A 17,885-nucleotide genomic window follows, 5' to 3' on the forward strand; every position below is an offset into this window, starting at 1 on the left:
CATCTTTGCAATCAACTCTTCTTTTTTAAAAAAAGAAAGTGAGGGGCTTTGAGGAGTGCCTCCTTTATAAATATATATATATATATATATATATAAACTTGGTGTTGTAAAATTGTTTACAATTATATATATAAACACAGCTGGAGTGCCTCCATAATATATATATATATATCTATATAAACACAATTTTCAATGAGGTTTGCAATGCCTGCTGATCTTAACATTATTTCCAGCCATTTGGACATCCCTCTGGTACCTTGCATTGGGGGAGCATCGCCAGGGGAGGGGGAAGAGAGGGCGTTGCCGTGGCGACCGGTGATTGACGGGCGTTGCCGTGGCGACCGGTGATTGACGGGCGTTGCCGTGGCGACCGGTGATTGACGGGTGCTGATGCGGGCGCGAGATCCCGCGGCTCAGCTCACTTCTCGCGAGAGCTGGCGGTCGGTGGGTGGCGGTTGAAGCAGCGGCCGCCGCCATCTTAATAATAATTAATAATAAAAAGAGCGAGGAGGGCGGCGCGCCTCTCCCCGGCGGGGGCGCGGGGAAGAGGTAGGAATGAAATAACGCAGCTGTCAGAGGGGGGCCGCCCCACCACCCACACCTGCTCCGCCCGCAAGGGCCCCCGAGAGACGCCCAGCGGCCGCTGACTGACTGACGGTAAGGAGAGGCCCGGCCCGGCGACCGGCGCTGCAGCAGGGGACAGGGGGAAGGTGCAGGCCCGAGCCAGGGGAGGACATCCTGGGGCAGCTGCACTGCAGAGGGGAGGGGAGAGATGGAGAGGGTGGAGGAGATGGAAGTGGGGGGGGGGAGATGATGGAGGAGGGGGGAGAGAGATGATGGAGGAGGGGGGGGGAGAGATGATGGAGGAGGGGGGGGGAGAGATGATGGAGGAGGGGGGGGGGAGAGATGATGGAGGAGGGGGGGGGAGAGGGATGATGGAGGAGGGGGGAGAGAGATGATGGAGGAGGGGGGAGAGAGATGATGGAGGAGGGGGGAGAGGGATGATGGAGGAGGGGGGAGAGAGATGATGGAGGAGGGGGGAGAGAGATGATGGAGGAGGAGGGAGAGAGATGATGGAGGAGGGGGGAGAGAGATGATGGAGGAGGGGGGAGAGGGATGATGGAGGAGGGGGGAGAGAGATGATGGAGGAGGGGGGAGAGGGATGATGGAGGAGGGGGGAGAGGGATGATGGAGGAGGGGGGAGAGGGATGATGGAGGAGGGGGGAGAGGGATGATGGAGGAGGGGGGAGAGAGATGATGGAGGAGGGGGGAGAGAGATGATGGAGGAGGGGGGAGAGAGATGATGGAGGAGGGGGGAGAGGGATGATGGAGGAGGGGGGAGAGGGATGATGGAGGAGGGGGGAGAGGGTATACGGGAGGTGGAGGAAGTGGGGGGGAGATGACGGAGGAGGAGGAGGTGGGGAGGAGGAGGAGGAGGTGGGGAGGAGGAGGAGGAGGAGGAGGTGGGGGGGAGGAGGAGGAGGTGGGGGGGAGGAGGTGGGGGGGAGGAGGAGGAGGAGGTGGGGGGGAGATGACGGAGGAGGAGGTGGGAGATGACGGAGGAGGAGGAGGTGGGAGATGACGGAGGAGGGGGGGGGGGGGGAGATGACGGAGGAGGAGGTGGGGGGGAGATGACGGAGGAGGAGGTGGGGGGGAGATGACGGAGGAGGAGGGGGGGGAGATGACGGAGGAGGAGGGGGGGGAGATGACGGAGGAGGAGGGGGGGGAGATGACGGAGGAGGAGGAGGAGGAGGGGGGGAGATGACGGAGGAGGAGGAGGAGGAGGTGGGGGGGAGGAGGAGGAGGAGGAGGGGGGGAGATGACGGAGGAGGAGGAGGAGGAGGTGGGGGGGAGATGACGGAGGAGGAGGTGGGGGGGAGATGACGGAGGAGGAGGTGGGGGGGAGATGACGGAGGAGGAGGGGGGGGGAGATGACGGAGGAGGAGGGGGGGGGGAGATGACGGAGGAGGAGGGGGGGGGGAGATGACGGAGGAGGAGGGGGGGGGGAGATGACGGAGGAGGAGGGGGGGGGGAGATGACGGAGGAGGAGGGGGGGGGGAGATGACGAAGGAGGAGGGGGGGGGGAGATGACGGAGGAGGAGGGGGGGGGGAGATGACGGAGGAGGAGGGGGGGGGGAGATGACGGAGGAGGAGGGGGGGGGAGATGACGGAGGAGGAGGGGGGGGGGAGATGACGGAGGAGGAGGGGGGGGGGAGATGACGGAGGAGGAGGGGGGGGGGAGATGACGGAGGAGGAGGGGGGGGGGAGATGACGGAGGAGGAGGGGGGGGGGAGATGACGGAGGAGGAGGGGGGGGGGAGATGACGGAGGAGGAGGGGGGGGGGGAGATGACGGAGGAGGAGGGGGGGGGGAGATGACGGAGGAGGAGGGGGGGGGGAGATGACGGAGGAGGAGGGGGGGGGGGAGATGACGGAGGAGGAGGGGGGGGGGGAGATGACGGAGGAGGAGGGGGGGGGGGAGATGACGGAGGAGGAGGGGGGGGGGGAGATGACGGAGGAGGAGGGGGGGGGGAGATGACGGAGGAGGAGGAGGGGGGGGGGGAGATGACGGAGGAGGAGGAGGGGGGGGGGGAGATGACGGAGGAGGAGGAGGGGGGGGGGGAGATGGAGGAGGAGGAGGGGGGGGGGGAGATGGAGGAGGAGGAGGGGGGGGGGAGATGGAGGAGGAGGAGGGGGGGGGGGAGATGACGGAGGAGGAGGAGGGGGGGGAGATGACGGAGGGGTTGGGGGAGAAGGAGGGGAGGAGGTGGGGGAGAAGGAGGGGAGGAGGAGGGGGTGGGGGGGGAGGTGGAGGAGAGGAGGGAGAGGAGAAAGAGAGGAGGAGGAGGGAAGGCTAACTGCATTAATGACGATGCAAATTGTATTTATTATAAAATCTGGGGCGTTGAGATGGTAATTTCTTTATTTTTTTAATAAAAGCACTGCCTGCGGCCAAGGTTCACTGAAGGAGGCAGCAACTGAGAGGAAGAGATTCTTCTCAATCAGACACAGATTGATGAAGCGTTGATGCATTCACCTTTCAGCCTTGTGCATCTCACAATCCGGCAGTTTTTAGATTGCATGGTGATTCTCCAGGTGCAGTGTTCAAAGTGAGGTCTTGCTGTCATTAAATCCTGAAGATGCCTGGAGTTTTTTAAAAAATATATAAATAAGTGTTTAAACGCTTACAGTGGTGAAGCTTTACCCTCACAGTGAATGATGTAATCTCAACCAGTTGATTGGTTTGTGCTGCAGCCTTGTGATTCACTCCTGGCTGCACTGTTATTCTCTAGCTACAGTTATCTAAAATAAGAGCAGGTTGTTTATTTGAGGTTAAAAAAAACAGAAAGTGCTGGAAACGCTCAGTAGGTCAGGCAGCATCTGTGGAGAGAGATACAAGAGTTAAAGTTTCTGGTTTAACTCTTGTCTCTCCACATGTTTCCAGCATCTGCAGTATTTTGCTTTTGTTGTAGTATTCATTTGAGGATTTTACAAACTATTCTGAATTTTAGAATTTCAAAAATATTTTGTATTCCTTCCGTTAGCCAGTACCAGATAATAGAAGAGCTGGTATTTGTTCAAAACACTGCTGAACAGGATTATTCATCAGATGGTCAGGAATTTTGGATTTGGAATTGGAATTGAGAAGTCATGGTGGCACAGAGCGAGAGGACTAATGCGTAGCACCAAGTAATGGAAATGCTGGTGCTGTGGCCATGTTCTCAGACATGCTGTGTTAGTTGATGCCAAGTAGAGGCCAGGCGTCTGGGGAGAAATGTAAGAGGGTTGTTGGCTGTAGTCGTGCAACTTCTGTTTAGTCAAGGAGTGGCATTATTGGAAGTCTGTAGGTCACCCAGTTTCCTGGCTGCAGTTTGTTTCTTGCTGGTGAGATGCAAGCAAATAAGGTTGCCCATGTTGTTTACTATGTATATTAAAACTAATCCACACGCCCAATATAAAAAGAAAAAAAGACTTGCCTTTCATGACCTCAGGATGTCCCAAAGTGCTTTACAGCCAATGAAGTACTTTTGAAGTGCAGTCACTTTTGTAATGTAGGAAACGTGACAACCAATTTGCGCACAGCAAGGTCTCTCAAACAGCAATCAAATAAATGATTAGATCAACTGTTTTAATGATGATGGGTGAGGGATAAATGTTGGCCAGGACACGGGAGAACTCCCCTGCTCTTCAAATAGCGCCATGGGGTCTTTTAAATCCACCTCGGCAGGCGGGGCAGGGCCTTGGTTTAACATCTTATCTGAAAGCTAGCACCTCCGACAATGCAGCACTCCCTCAGTACTGCACAGAAATGTCAGCCTAGATTATGTGCTGAGGTCTCTGGAGTGGGGCTTGAACCCACGACCTTCTGACTCGGAGGCGAGCCAAGGCTGACACCTAATCCCAATTTCCTTAGGAATCGGACCAGAAATAACCATCTCTGTTATCAGGTGGTCCCACAGGTCACAGACTTAATATCTGAAAATAAACTTCTAGCATCCTCATCTTCCTTGGCAGTAAGGAAGATCAAATAGCATTTATGCTTTTATTGTGATTCCAGAAGGAGGAAAAGAAACTGTATGATTGCTGCAGTTTATGCAGAATATACATCGATACTTAGATATTCATATCTACAGATAGCTGACATGGCAGTTATAATTCAGCCTACTATTTTGTGATCAAACATTTGTTATTTATAATGGCTGTTCTGTTTTATTATTAGATAACTAGCAGATCTCCCATGGTGTTGCTCACACTGGGTCAGAGGATTTACTGTTTTGTAACAATAGTGGTTTTGTCAACAGAGTATGATGGGAGGGAGTGTGGCACTTAACAGAAAATGTGCTTTTCACAAGACTTGTAGTGTATTACATCAATTCAGCTTGGTTGCCATTATGAGCTAAAGTGCTTTTTGCTTTCTACCTTTGTCACAGAAATGTCGCCAGCAGGTAACAGCAGGGAGTGTTTCCAATCACTGCAGTCATTTTAGTATGATGCAAGTAAACACCTTTTTTTCTCAAAAGAAACCGATTGGAAAACTATTGATATTTCTTGCTAACTCCACAATTGACCTCGTAGTCATGTGTGTTTGTGAATTGGCTAGCTTTTTGTGGCGAAGGATAGTCTTGGCATTGCCTTTAATAAATATAAAGCGGAAATTGCAGCTAATCTGTGTACACAATCAATGGATTTCAAACTGAACAGTGAATTACACTCTTTATTCTGCTCTTGTACCTTACTCGGCATAATTGCAATTGCAGCTATGCTGGGCTAGTGTTTTTTTTATTCGTTCATGGAATATGGGCGTCGCTGGCGAGGCCAGCATTTATTGCCCATCCCTAATTGCCCTTGAGACGGTGGTGGTGAGCCGCCTTCTTGAACCGCTGTGTTCCGTATAGTGAAGGTTCTCCCACAGTGCTGTTAGGAAGGGAGTTCCAGGATTTTGACCCAGCGACGATGAAGGAACGGCGATATATTTCCACGTCGGGATGGTGTGTGACTTGGAGGGGAACGTGCAGGTGGTGGTGTTCCCATGTACCTGCTGCTCTTGTCCTTCTAGGTGGTAGAGGTCGCGGGTTTGGGAGGTGCTGTCGAAGAAACCTTGATGAGTTGCTGCAGTGCATCCTGTGGATGGTACACACTGCAGCCACTGTGCGCCGGTGGTGAAGGGAGTGAATGTTTAGGGTGGTGGATGGGGTGCCAATCAAGTGGGCTGCTTTGTCCTGGATGGTGTCGAGCTTCTTGAGTGTTGGAGCTGAACTCATCCAGGCAAGTGGAGAGTATTCCATCACACTCCTGACTTGTGCCTTGTAGATGGTGGAAAGGCTTTGGGGAGTCAGGAGGTGAGTCACTCGCCGCAAAATACCCAGCCTCTGACCTGCTCTTGTAGCCACAGCATTTATATGGCTGGTCCAGTTAAGTTTCTGGTCAATGGTGACCCCCAGGATGTTGATGGGGGATTCGGCGATGGTAATGCCATTGAATGTCAAGGGGAGGTGGTTGGACTCTCTCTTGTTGGCGATGGCCATTGCCTGGCACTTGTCTAGCGCGGATGTTATTTGCCACTTATCAGCCCAAGCCTGGATGTTGTCCAGGTCTTGCTGCACGCGGGCACGGACTGCTTAATTATCTGAGGGGTTGTGAATGGAACTGAACACTGTGCAATCATCAGCGAACATCCCCATTTCTGACCTTATGATGGAGGGAAGGTCATTGATGAAGCAGCTGAAGATGGTTGGGCCTAGGACACTGCCCTGAGGAACTCCTGCAGCAATGTGACCACTCTTTTTGTATTTGGAACTTTAAAAATTGCAGAACATAAAAAAAATCAGAGGCTGACAAGGAAGGAGGGGAAGAAAAAGACACAATGGTGAAATTTTAATGTAAGTCATGACTGAAATAAACTTCTACTTGTGAAAGTCATTGGCAAAATTCTGCAAATATTTTCTTCCTGTTATCCTAAGCTCTTACGCTCACGTTATGTTATACCAGAAATGCTTTACATAAAAGTGGAAATAGTTATATGTCCCAGTTAAATTTCACCTTTCCTGGATCTCACTCAAATTACAAGCTCTTCATGTATATAAAAAAGATTCAAACTTCCCTGACTTTTATAGAAAGACTTGCATTTATATGCCTCCATTTATGACCTCAGGTCATCCCTAAGTGCTTTGTACCAGTGAAGTACTTTTGAAGTGTAGTCACTGCTGTGATGTAGGAAACACGGCAGCCAATTTGTGCACGGCAAGGTCCCACAAACAGCAATGTGATAATGACCAGATAATCTGTTTTTAGGTGTTGCTTGAGGGCTAAATGTTGGTCAGTACACCGGGGAAAACTCACCTGCTCTTCGAAATAGTGCCATGGGATCTTTTACATCCACCTGAAATGTCTGTTTAACATCTCTTCCGAAAGGTGGCACCTTCAACAGTGCAGCACTCCCTCAGCTCTGTGCTGGAGTGTCAGCCCTGATTTTGTGTCGCTGCAGTGGAACTTGAACCCACAACTTTCTGACTCATAGTACTACCACTGAGCCATGGGTGACACCGTGGCATTTGTTGCTGTGCTGACACAGAATGAGACGTGTGCTTTTACTTTTCCTCCTCTTTCTGTCCCCTTCCTCCGTCTCTATTGACTCTCTTACTGGAACACAGTTCAATGGACAATCTTCATTTGAAACCAAACCTGAGCCCAACCCTGTCCTCATGGAGCGGTTGCTGAATAGTATGTTGGAGGAATGCTGGCTGATTTCTCTACACATGCCCCCCCCCCTCCCCCCCAAAAAAAATGGAGGGGCACTGCATCACGTTTTATCATCCCAGCTGCGGTCTTGGCTGGGATTGAACCTCTTTTTTTTTGTATGGTTCAAAGATTCGAGCTTGAAATTTCAGATGCCTGTTGTGACCTAGTGATTTCAGGATCAATTTACCTATCCTGGGATCACGATTTTCCAACTTGGATAAGGACCCGTTGAAAAACGGAGGCATAATAAATAAACGTTTAAGAGGAATCAAAATATATTTATAATTTTTTATAAAACATAAAAGTGGTATCATGATTCCTCTCTGGTCAGCTGCATCAGATAATCCATATTCAGCACTTTTCTGAAATGTTTAGTCTCAGACTGAGTGACAAAAGTCATATGTCTGCCCATCCTTCCAGTCCATGCCCCACAGTACAGTAAACAAAACATCACCTCTAGTTCCTTTGACAGATCTTTTTATCAACACACTGTTAATCAACCATAAAGATATCATGCACAGTCAGAAACGAACCCAATACGCACCCCAAGCCCCTGCCTTTCAAACTTTGACAGCCTATCTAAGAACTATGAAGGTCAACCAACAAACATAATAGGGTATTTGCTGATCATTTTGACGCAGTGTAAAAGCTTCTCAATAAGCAGAGTTTTATCACCAAGACTAGAATGGAACTTGTATTAATGCTTCCAGCCATTGAAAACCTATGCACGTGTCCACAGAGGTGGCTTGTTAGCCATGATATCCTGATTGTCTTTGTACTCATTGTCATCACAGCCAGTAGTGGCACATTCAGCTTGCTGCTCTTCATTTTTGGAGTTGGACTCGTTGGGCAACTCAGAAATGGGATGGGGAACAGGGCCAAGTTGTGGTTGCTGCTGTTGTAAAGTATGCCCAGCAATGCAAGTTGGATTGTGGGAATATAGTAGAGTTCATATTAGGCTTTCACCATCATACAGCCACAGTCAGTTGATACACAGCATCATTCAATAATGACACATGATTTGAACTTCACTTCTGTATTTTTTTTAGTTGACACAAAACTGAATTTGAATCAATCCTAGACTGCACCTTTTTTCTCGGATATTTATGTTCACATATTCTGTGTTTTGTGCTGAAGCTGTTCTGTCTAAAGTTAGGTTGAACTATCCCTCTTCATGTGAGTCAGCACCTAGCTCATTACAGAAGGACTTGTCCATCATCCATTACTATTCTATTTATACTATTTACTGACTTGGTTAAAATGAATCCTTTTTCCTGGCACGCTTTTGGAAGGCAAGGTGAGGAACAGAACACACGATTGGCGAACCATCTCTCCCAGTCATGTGTACAGTCATTACCTGAAGACTCTTTTCATCAATGCTAAAGAAATGAACCAGAGTTTCATCTTCATGGTCTAGTAGCAGGTGGAACCTGCCATCAGGATTAGTGCAACTGGGCTTGTTCTTTACCTTGGGTCAGTGTTGTTGTGCTTCACCTTAAGATATGTGTGTAAATATTTGATAGACTTACTGGTGGTCTTCAGTATTTCATGGCACATGTTCTCTTTGCACAAATTGCAAAACACCAGCTGCTTGTTCTTAAGAATTGTTTTATTTTTTTCTTACTTCTATTCACATTTAGTAGGTGGATCCCAAGTGTGTTTTTACTATCTCTGGCTCTGGCTCTGCCTCTTCAGTTTTACACTAGAAGCAGTCTCCTTCTGTTGCAACTGTCCATAATATTTGTGCACTCTATACTTTTTCCAACTCCATCTGCAATTTTCCACTTGCAATCTGTGCTAGTTGTCCAGCAAGAAAATCTCACACCAGTGAGGGTATATCACTAAGTTCCACTAAATCTCAAGTGCTGTTCCAATTGATTTTATGCACTTTACATCAGTGTTGTTATTTCTGCAATCCTAAGAACTGTGAACCTGGGAATTCGAGATCTTGGAGATAGCCGAGGATGCTGCGATTGCAAATGTTATGAGATAGCAAGTTTAATTCTGAGCCAAGGTGGGGTGGGTGCTTGCTTGCTAGCTAGCAATTCCCATACAACTGAGAAGGGCCTTTGTGTGGTCCTGGTGCCATTGTGTATTTTGTCATCTTGGATTAAAAATACAAATTACCAACTGCATGACCAAAGGATTTGGCAAAATTGCCATGTGGAATTTTTGGGTCACCTTGGTTAACTGATAGTGGATTTTTAAAGAACTGTATATTGTTTACAGCAAGATATTGTACAAATGTGTTTTATTGCTGTAAATGAATAGACAGCCTACTAAAGTGAATAATGACTACATTTTCAGTCAGATGCAAATTAGAACATTTCAATTAAAGAAACATTATTTAATTGAAGTGAAAAATCACTGTTACACAGATAAGTATCCAAAGTTGGTGTAAAGTTAAACACATTTGAAAGTCCTACCGGGTACGGTAGCATAGTGGTTATGTTACTGGGCTAGTAATCCAGAGGCCTGGACTAAAATCCAGAGTCATGAGTTCAAATCCCGCCACGGCAGCTGGCGAATTTAAATTCAATTAATTAAATAAAAAAATCTGGAATTAAAATACTAGTATCAGTAATGATGGCCATGAAACTACCGGATTGTCGTAAAAACCCATCTGGTTCACTAATGTCCTTTAGGGAAGGAAGCCTGCCGCCCTTACCCGGTCTGGCCTATATGTGACTCCAGACCCCCACAGCAATGTGGTTGATTCTTAATTGCCCTCTGAAATGGCCTAGCAAGCCACTCAGTTGTAAAATCTCGCTACGAAAAGTCATAATAAGAATAAAACCGGACGGACCACCCGGCATCGGACCACCCGGCATCGGACCACTAGGCACCGGACACGACAACGGCAAAACACCAAGCCCAGTCGACCCTGCAAGGTCCTCCTTACTAACATCTGGGGACTTGTGCCAAAATTGGGAGAGCTGTCCCACAGACTAGTCAAGCAACAGCCTGACATAGCCATACTCACAGAATCATATCTTTCAGCCAACGTCCCAGACTCTTCCATCACCATCCCTGGGTATGTCCTGTCCCACCGGCAGGACAGACCCACCAGAGGTGGCGGTACAGTGATATACAGTCAGGAGGGAGTGGCCCTGGGAGTCCTCAACATTGACTCTGGACCCCATGAAATCTCATGGCATCAGGTCAAACATGGGCAAGGAAACCTCCTGCTGATAACCACCTACCGTCCTCCCTCAGCTGATGAATCAGTCCTCCTCCATGTTGAACACCACTTGGAGGAAGCACTGAGGGTAGCAAGGGCACAAAATGTACTCTGGGTGGGGGACTTCAATGTCCATTACCAAGAGTGGCTCGGTAGCACCACTACTGACCGAGCTGGCCGAGTCCTGAAGGACATAGCTGCTAGACTGGGCCTGCGGCAGGTGGTGAGCGAACCAACACGAGGGAAAAACTTACTTGACCTCGTCCTCACCAATCTACCTGTCGCAAATGCATCTGTCCATGACAGTATTGGTAGGAGTGACCACCGCACAGTCCTCGTGGAGATGAAATCCCGTCTTCGCACTGAGGACACCATCCAACGTGTTGTGTGGCACTACCACCGTGCTAAATGGGATAGATTCAGAACAGATCTAGCAGCTCAAAACTGGGCATCCATGAGGCGCTGTGGGCCATCAGCAGCAGCAGAATTGTATTCCAGCACAATCTGTAACCTCATGGCCCGGCATATTCCTCACTCTACCATTACCAACAAGCCAGGGGATCAACCCTGGTTCAATGAGGAGTGTAGAAGAGCATGCCAGGAGCAGCACCAGGCGTACCTAAAAATGAGGTGCCAACCTGGTGAAGCTACAACTCAGGACTACATGCATGCTAAACAGCGGAAGCAACATGCTATAGACAGAGCTAAGCGATTCCACAACCAACGGATCAGATCAAAGCTCTGCAGTCCTGCCACATCCAGTCGTGAATGGTGGTGGACAATTAAATAACTAACGGGAGGAGGAGGCTCTGCAAACATCCCCATTCTCAATGATGGCGGAGTCCAGCACGTGAGTGCAAAAGACAAGGCTGAAGCGTTTGCAACCATCTTCAGCCAGAAGTGCCGAGTGGATAATCCATCTCAGCCTCCTCCCGATATCCCCACCATCACGGAAGCCAGTCTTCGGCACGTGATATCAAGAAACGGCTGAGTGCACTGGATACAGCAAAGGCTATGGGCCCTGACAACATCCCAGCTGTAGTGCTGAAGACTTGTGCTCCAGAACTAGCTGCGCCTCTTGCCAAGCTGTTCCAGTACAGCTACAACACTGGCATCTACCTGACAATGTGGAAAATTGCCCAGGTATGTCCTGTCCACAAAAAGCAGGACAAATCCAATCCGGCCAATTACCGCCCCATCAGTCTACTCTCAATCATCAGCAAAGTGATGGAAGGTGTCGTCGACAGTGCTATCAAGCGGCACTTACTCACCAATAACCTGCTCACCGATTCTCAGTTTGGGTTCCGCCAGGACCACTCGGCTCCAGACCTCATTACAGCCTTGGTCCAAACATGGACAAAAGAGCTGAATTCCAGAGGTGAGGTGAGAGTGACTGCCCTTGACATCAAGGCAGCATTTGACCGAGTGTGGCACCAAGGAGCCCTAGTAAAATTGAAGTCAATGGGAATCAGGGGGAAAACTCTCCAGTGGCTGGAGTCATACCTAGCACAAAGGAAGATGGTAGTGGTTGTTGGAGGCCAATCATCTCAGCCCCAAGGCATTGCTGCAGGAGTTCCTCAGGGCAGTGTCCTAAGCCCAACCATCTTCAGCTGCTTCATCAATGACCTTCCCTCCATCATAAGGTCAGAAATGGGGATGTTCGCTGATGACTGCACAGTGTTCAGTTCCATTCGCAACCCCTCAGATAATGAAGCAGTCCGAGCCTGCATGCAGCAAGACCTGGACAACATCCAGGCTTGGGCTGATAAGTGGCAAGTAACATTCGCGCCAGATAAGTGCCAGGCAATGACCATCTCCAACAAGAGAGAGTCTAACCACCTCCCCTTGACATTCAACGGCATTACCATCGCCGAATCCCCCACCATCAACATCCTGGGGGTCACCATTGACCAGAAACTTAACTGGACCAGCCATATAAATACTGTGGCCACAAGAGCAGGTCAGAGGCTGGGTATTCTGCGGCGAGTGACTCACCACCTGACTCCCCAAAGCCTTTCCACCATCTACAAGGCACAAGTCAGGAGTGTGATGGAATACTCTCCATTTGCCTGGATGAGTGCAGCTCCAACAACACTCAAGAAGCTCGACACCATCCAAGATAAAGCAGCCCGCTTGATTGGCACCCCATCCACCACCCTAAACATTCACTCCCTTCACCACCGGCGCACTGTGGCTGCAGTGTGCACCATCCACAGGATGCACTGCAGCAACTCGCCAAGGCTTCTTCGACAGCACCTCCCAAACCCGCGACCTCTACCACCTAGAAGGACAAGGGCAGCAGGCGCATGGGAACAACACCACCTGCACATTCCCCTCCAAGTCACACACCATCCCGACTTGAAAATATATCGCCGTTCCTTCATTGTCGCTGGGTCAAAATCCTGGAACTCCCTTCCTAACAGCACTGTGGGAGAACCGTCACCACACGGACTGCAGCGGTTCAAGAAGGTGGCTCACCACCACCTTCTCGAGGGCAATTAGGGATGGGCAATAAATGCCGGCCTTGCCAGCGACGCCCACATCCCGTGAACGAATAATAAAAAAAAATTGCAGTTTTTAAAAAAAAATCTGTTTCAAAGGTGTTAAAAATCAAAGCAAAGGCTGAGAAGTACAAAATACAAAAACTTTTTGTTATTATAAAGGTCAGTTATGTATGGAATTCATACTTTCCTGGTACAAGCCTACGTTTGCAGCAGGATTGAACAAGTACACTTCTTTACATAAGATGCACTTCACACAGCATTGACATAGATTTTTGTTATCTTCATTATTCTTCAAACAACTTTCATAATGTTGTAAATTTTTTTTTGTAAAATGTGGATGCTGCAGTAACAGGCAAAACAAAAAGCAAAAGATAACTTCACTTCAACCTGAGCTCAGTATTTATCTAGGAGTGCTTGTGTTCCAGAACTATTTTTGTGCAGCAAGAGTTGAACGTTGTACTTGATACGATTGCAAATCCAGTTAAACGCCTCATAAGATCATAAAATTGTGAAATGAAGTATTACATTTTATTCGTAAAATCTTCTTGAATTAATTTAGTTTTCAATTTTTTAAAATCTATCACTGCAGTGATTTGTTGGGTTGTAATGTTTGTATCTTAACAGTCTGAGCTGCATGTGCAATAAATGTACACTTGCTTCAGAGGCTCTAACTTTTGTTCGAAGATCACCCAGACTAACGCACACTTTCATTTTGTTGCTCACTCCAGCCTTCTAGCTTTGCTTCTTTTCTGAACAATTTCTGAAGAATTTAAGATTACCTTAAAATAAAAATGATAATTTGTAACCAGCAATAAGCAGCCATACTTCATTCGCTAGATTGCACTTTCAGTTCAAAACCACTTACTTTTATTGATTCAATTCAGTTTCCCTTTTATTGTATGGCTAATATTTTATTCTGCAATTGAATATCTCGGTCTGTATGTGTAACGGACTGTCCCTGCAACTGTGTTTTTCACAACTCCAGAACCCATTTTAAAAAAACTGAAAAAGAAACACAGATTGTTTCAATGTTTTTTCCACCAAAACAGAAATAACGGCCAATATATATATCAAGCAAAATTCATAAGAGCTAAGTGGAAAAGCCTGTGAATTAAAACAAAACTAAGACATTAGCAGCATTTAATTGCAAAAGGTATTCAGAAGAAAAAGAACGCTACCGAAAATAGATCTATGTGCCACTTCAATTAAGGATATAGAGTCTGTCTAGAATTCCGTTTAATTGCCAGACATTGATTTGAGAGAAGGAGAAGGCAGCAAAAGGAGGCGCCAAGCCTGTTTATTTTATCAGATTGGTCACCGGTCACGGAAGGCGAACCTAGAAGTGACGAGCGTTCACTGCTGTGTAAGCGCCGCCGACCAGGTGAGGTCTCCAGTTGATGCAGCAGGATCATCAAAACAGCGTGCTGTGCAGGAAACACTAGGGTGGCCAATCGAGGCTCGCAAGGACTGCATTGTGGACTGTATAATACATATATGACTGCTGTTTTTGAAACTGGGCCACCCAGCACTGCATGCTTCAATTCAACTACAGTATTCATGCTTTCTTAACTACTTGGGCACCTGTTTCATGGGACAACATAATGTGGTCAAAAGTGAAACTGTAAATTGCTGTAATCAACAGGGAGTGCATTTTTACCTCTCTAATATGGTGCTGTTTGTCTCCATACAGTTAATCAACTGAGGTGCTGGGAAGATTTAGTCCTGTCTGATTATTCCTGTTTCCCTCCACTCAACCACCATGTCAATGCACTTTGGAATGTTCTTCCTAAACCTCCATGTCCTACTACCTCTATCTTCCCCTTCAAAAGCCTCCCAAAAACATGTCTTTGACTGCTTTCAGTCAACTCCATTGATTTCTCCTCTACTTCCTGCTTAATGTTTGCCACTCCCCCTGTAAAGCTCCTCGATATCTTCCATTACGGGAAAGTTGCTTTATAAATGGAAGTTTTTGTAATGATCCACTGGTACAATGGTCCATGTTTGTGTGTGCATATTTGCAATTGGTACTGACTCAATCTTACTTGGATGAAAGGATTTGTTGTAAGCAAATAGAAGAGAATTTTAAATGTAAATGAGTAATTTTTTAATGGAATACTCCAGGATAAGGCCCTACAGCAAACAGCCTTATGCTTGAGTATTCAAGGTGGAAGTAAACCTTTATTAATTTGCAATAAAAATCTCACCCGATGGAGAGCTATTGATATCAGGTTATGAAATATTTTTATGTAGGCCATTGTTGCAGACTAGCAATAGTCCAGCTTGCTTTGCTGAACCCATATAATCCATTAAGCAGGATAATCATGACATGTTAATTGTGACAGATCAGCACAAAGTGGGTTAAGGCCAGAAAATCTTTCCACTGGAACGTAAATGATAAGGGGTTAAAAAATAACCAGGTTAATTGCATTTTGTACTATGATAATTAAAATTGCTGAGAACTCTTTGAAAGTCAAACAGGAGAAGCCAGCAGAGTAAGAAATCTAAACATGGAGACAGGAGAGGCAGTAGGGTTTAGGGAGGGAATTGCAGAGTGGTACTGAGGCGGCAAAATTTGTCAACGATTAGTGAGCTGAAAGGAGGGGAAGATGCACAGAAGGCTGGAGTTAGGTTTTGGAGCATTTAGGAGGGGTTGTAGGGCTGAAGCAGATTGCAGAGAAAACGGGATAAAGACATAAAGGAACAGGGTAGGTAAATGTGGTTAAGACAGTTGGCTTGCGTGGAGGATAACTGCTGACATTGATTGGGCCAAATGGCCTGTTTCTGTGTTGTACCTCCTGTTCTTTTCCCTGTATGAGGAATGGCTGCTTGAATGCTATTATCTGCGCTCTAGCTTAGTTTGCCATCTTCAGGTGAGGGAGTGAGCACACATTTCATATACAGGATCTAAAGAGAGCAATCGGATCTTTCCAGCTGCAATTTGGAGTAGCCGATTTAAAAATTGTTGGAATATTAGTTTAAAGAATAACTTTGCTCCAGTTTGCAATTATATGATTTGTGATAGATGGCTAATTTATTTTTATAATTCAGCTGGATTTCTGATTGTCCACATTTTATGGCCTGTTGTATTTTTTTTTGTTTTACAGGTTAGAGCGTGTAGCTCGTTTGGCACATCGGAAACTCAACAAACACCATCGTAAATATGGCAGGTAAAGATAGATGTCGTGAGTTATACGCAATATATAGATTGCACTGCTGAATCTGTGTTCAGCATTTCCTGGAAGCTGACATGCTGAAACACAAGTGACCCATGACTCCAAAACATCAGTGGCCATTTTTTATTTATATCTCAATAAATCAAATACGTCTCACATTTCAGGTATCTCGTATCGCATGCAATTTCTGTAAGTGTAGCAATTTCTGTAAATGTAACACTTTCCGTGACGCTTAAACTTACTATTTTTAAACCCATTTTCTTCTACTTACCTCTGAGTAGCTCATTCTTATAACACGATTCACTTGTTTTCAAGTGGCGCAGTTTCTCAACAGCTTCAGCCACCTGATAACCTTTGAACGTCATGAGCCCACTTACTCTCCCTTCTGCACTGCGTGCTTCCCCCCCACCCCAGAAACTGGAATAATGCTGTTTCCCCAGATGGGAGCTGATTTTTAAGTTTGTGAAAGCGCTTATTGTACTCATTACTTTTCTCAATTCACAAAAGATAGTAAAAGCAGTCTAAGCACTTTAGAGGACCCAAAGCCGATTCCCGGAAGCTCAGCGTTTCTTGAGTGGAGGTGAAGCACCAGAAACTGTCTCTTAGATGATTAAAGCGCTCCGTGCAATTCAGCTATATTTGCCGACATAAAAGCACACCAGAAACTTTGATCAACTAATAGCATTTAAGATCCAGTTGGATGCTGCAGTGAGGGGACTTGGTTTTGGAAGGATAGGCTGAGTGGCTACTCTCAGAATCATCAAAAATTTACGGCACAGAAGGAGGCCATTCGGCCCATCGTGTCCTCGCCAGCTGAAAATGAGCCACCCAGCCTAATCCCACTTTCCAGCACTTGGTCCGTAGCCTTGTAGGTTATGGCACTTCAGGTGCACATTCAGGTACTTTTTAAAAAGAGTTGAGGGTTTCTGCCTCTACCACCCTTCCAGGCAGTGAGTTCCAGACCCCCACCACCCTCTGGGTGAAAAAAGTTTTCCTCAGCTCCCCTCTAATCCTTCAACCAATCACTTTAAATCTATGCCCCCTGGTTATTGACCTCTGCTAAGGGAAATAGGTCCTTCCTATCCACTCAATCTAGACCCCCTCATAATTTTGTACACCTCAATTAAATCACCCCTCAGCCTCCTCTGTTCCATAGAGAACAACCCCAGCCTATCCAATCTTTCCTCATAGCTAAAATTCTCCAGACCTGGCAACATCCTCGTAAATCTCCTCTGTACCCTCTCCAGTGCAATTACACCCTTCCTGTAATGTGACCAGAACTGTACACAGTACTCAAGCTGTGGCCTAACCAGTGTTTTATACAGTTCCAGCATAACCTCCCTGCTCTTATATTCTATGCCTTGGCTAATAAAGGAAAGTATTCCATATGCCTTTTTAACCACCTTATCTGCCTGTCCTGCTAACTCAAGGATCAGTGGACATGCACTCCAAGGTCCCTTGCTTCCTCTACACTTTTCAGTATCCTCCCATTTATTGTGTACTTCCTTGCCTTGTTAGCCCTCCCCAAATGCATTACCTCACATTTTTCCAGATTGAATTCCATTTGCCACTTTTCTGCCCATCTGACCAGTCTATTGATATCTTCCTGCAGTCTACAGCTTTCCTCCTCACTATCAACCACACGGCCAATTTTTGTGTTATCTGCAAACTTCTTAATCATGCCCCCTACATTTAAGTAATCGGTAATTATCTTGTGATCTCCTGCATGAAATATTTCTTTAGATAATTTGTAAAATATATTCAGTGCACTGCATGCTGTTTATTTTTTG

General features: G+C 46.9%; 1 protein-coding gene across 1 annotated transcript in view; it reads left to right on the forward strand.

Annotated features, from left to right (window-relative positions):
• Window positions 1–439: 439 nt before the first annotated feature.
• LOC137304844 (secretory carrier-associated membrane protein 5-like) overlaps window positions 440–17,885 on the forward strand; it is a 62,960-nt gene continuing 45,514 nt past the window's right edge. The window contains exons 1-2 of the mRNA XM_067973635.1: window positions 440–657; window positions 16,027–16,089. Of these exons, the coding sequence (XP_067829736.1) occupies window positions 16,083–16,089 (7 nt within the window). The 5' untranslated portion in view covers window positions 440–657; window positions 16,027–16,082. The remainder of the gene's footprint in view (window positions 658–16,026; window positions 16,090–17,885) is intronic.

Source organism: Heptranchias perlo, chromosome 38, assembly GCF_035084215.1.
Source record: "Heptranchias perlo isolate sHepPer1 chromosome 38, sHepPer1.hap1, whole genome shotgun sequence".
Classification (NCBI taxonomy): Eukaryota; Metazoa; Chordata; class Chondrichthyes; order Hexanchiformes; family Hexanchidae; genus Heptranchias; species Heptranchias perlo.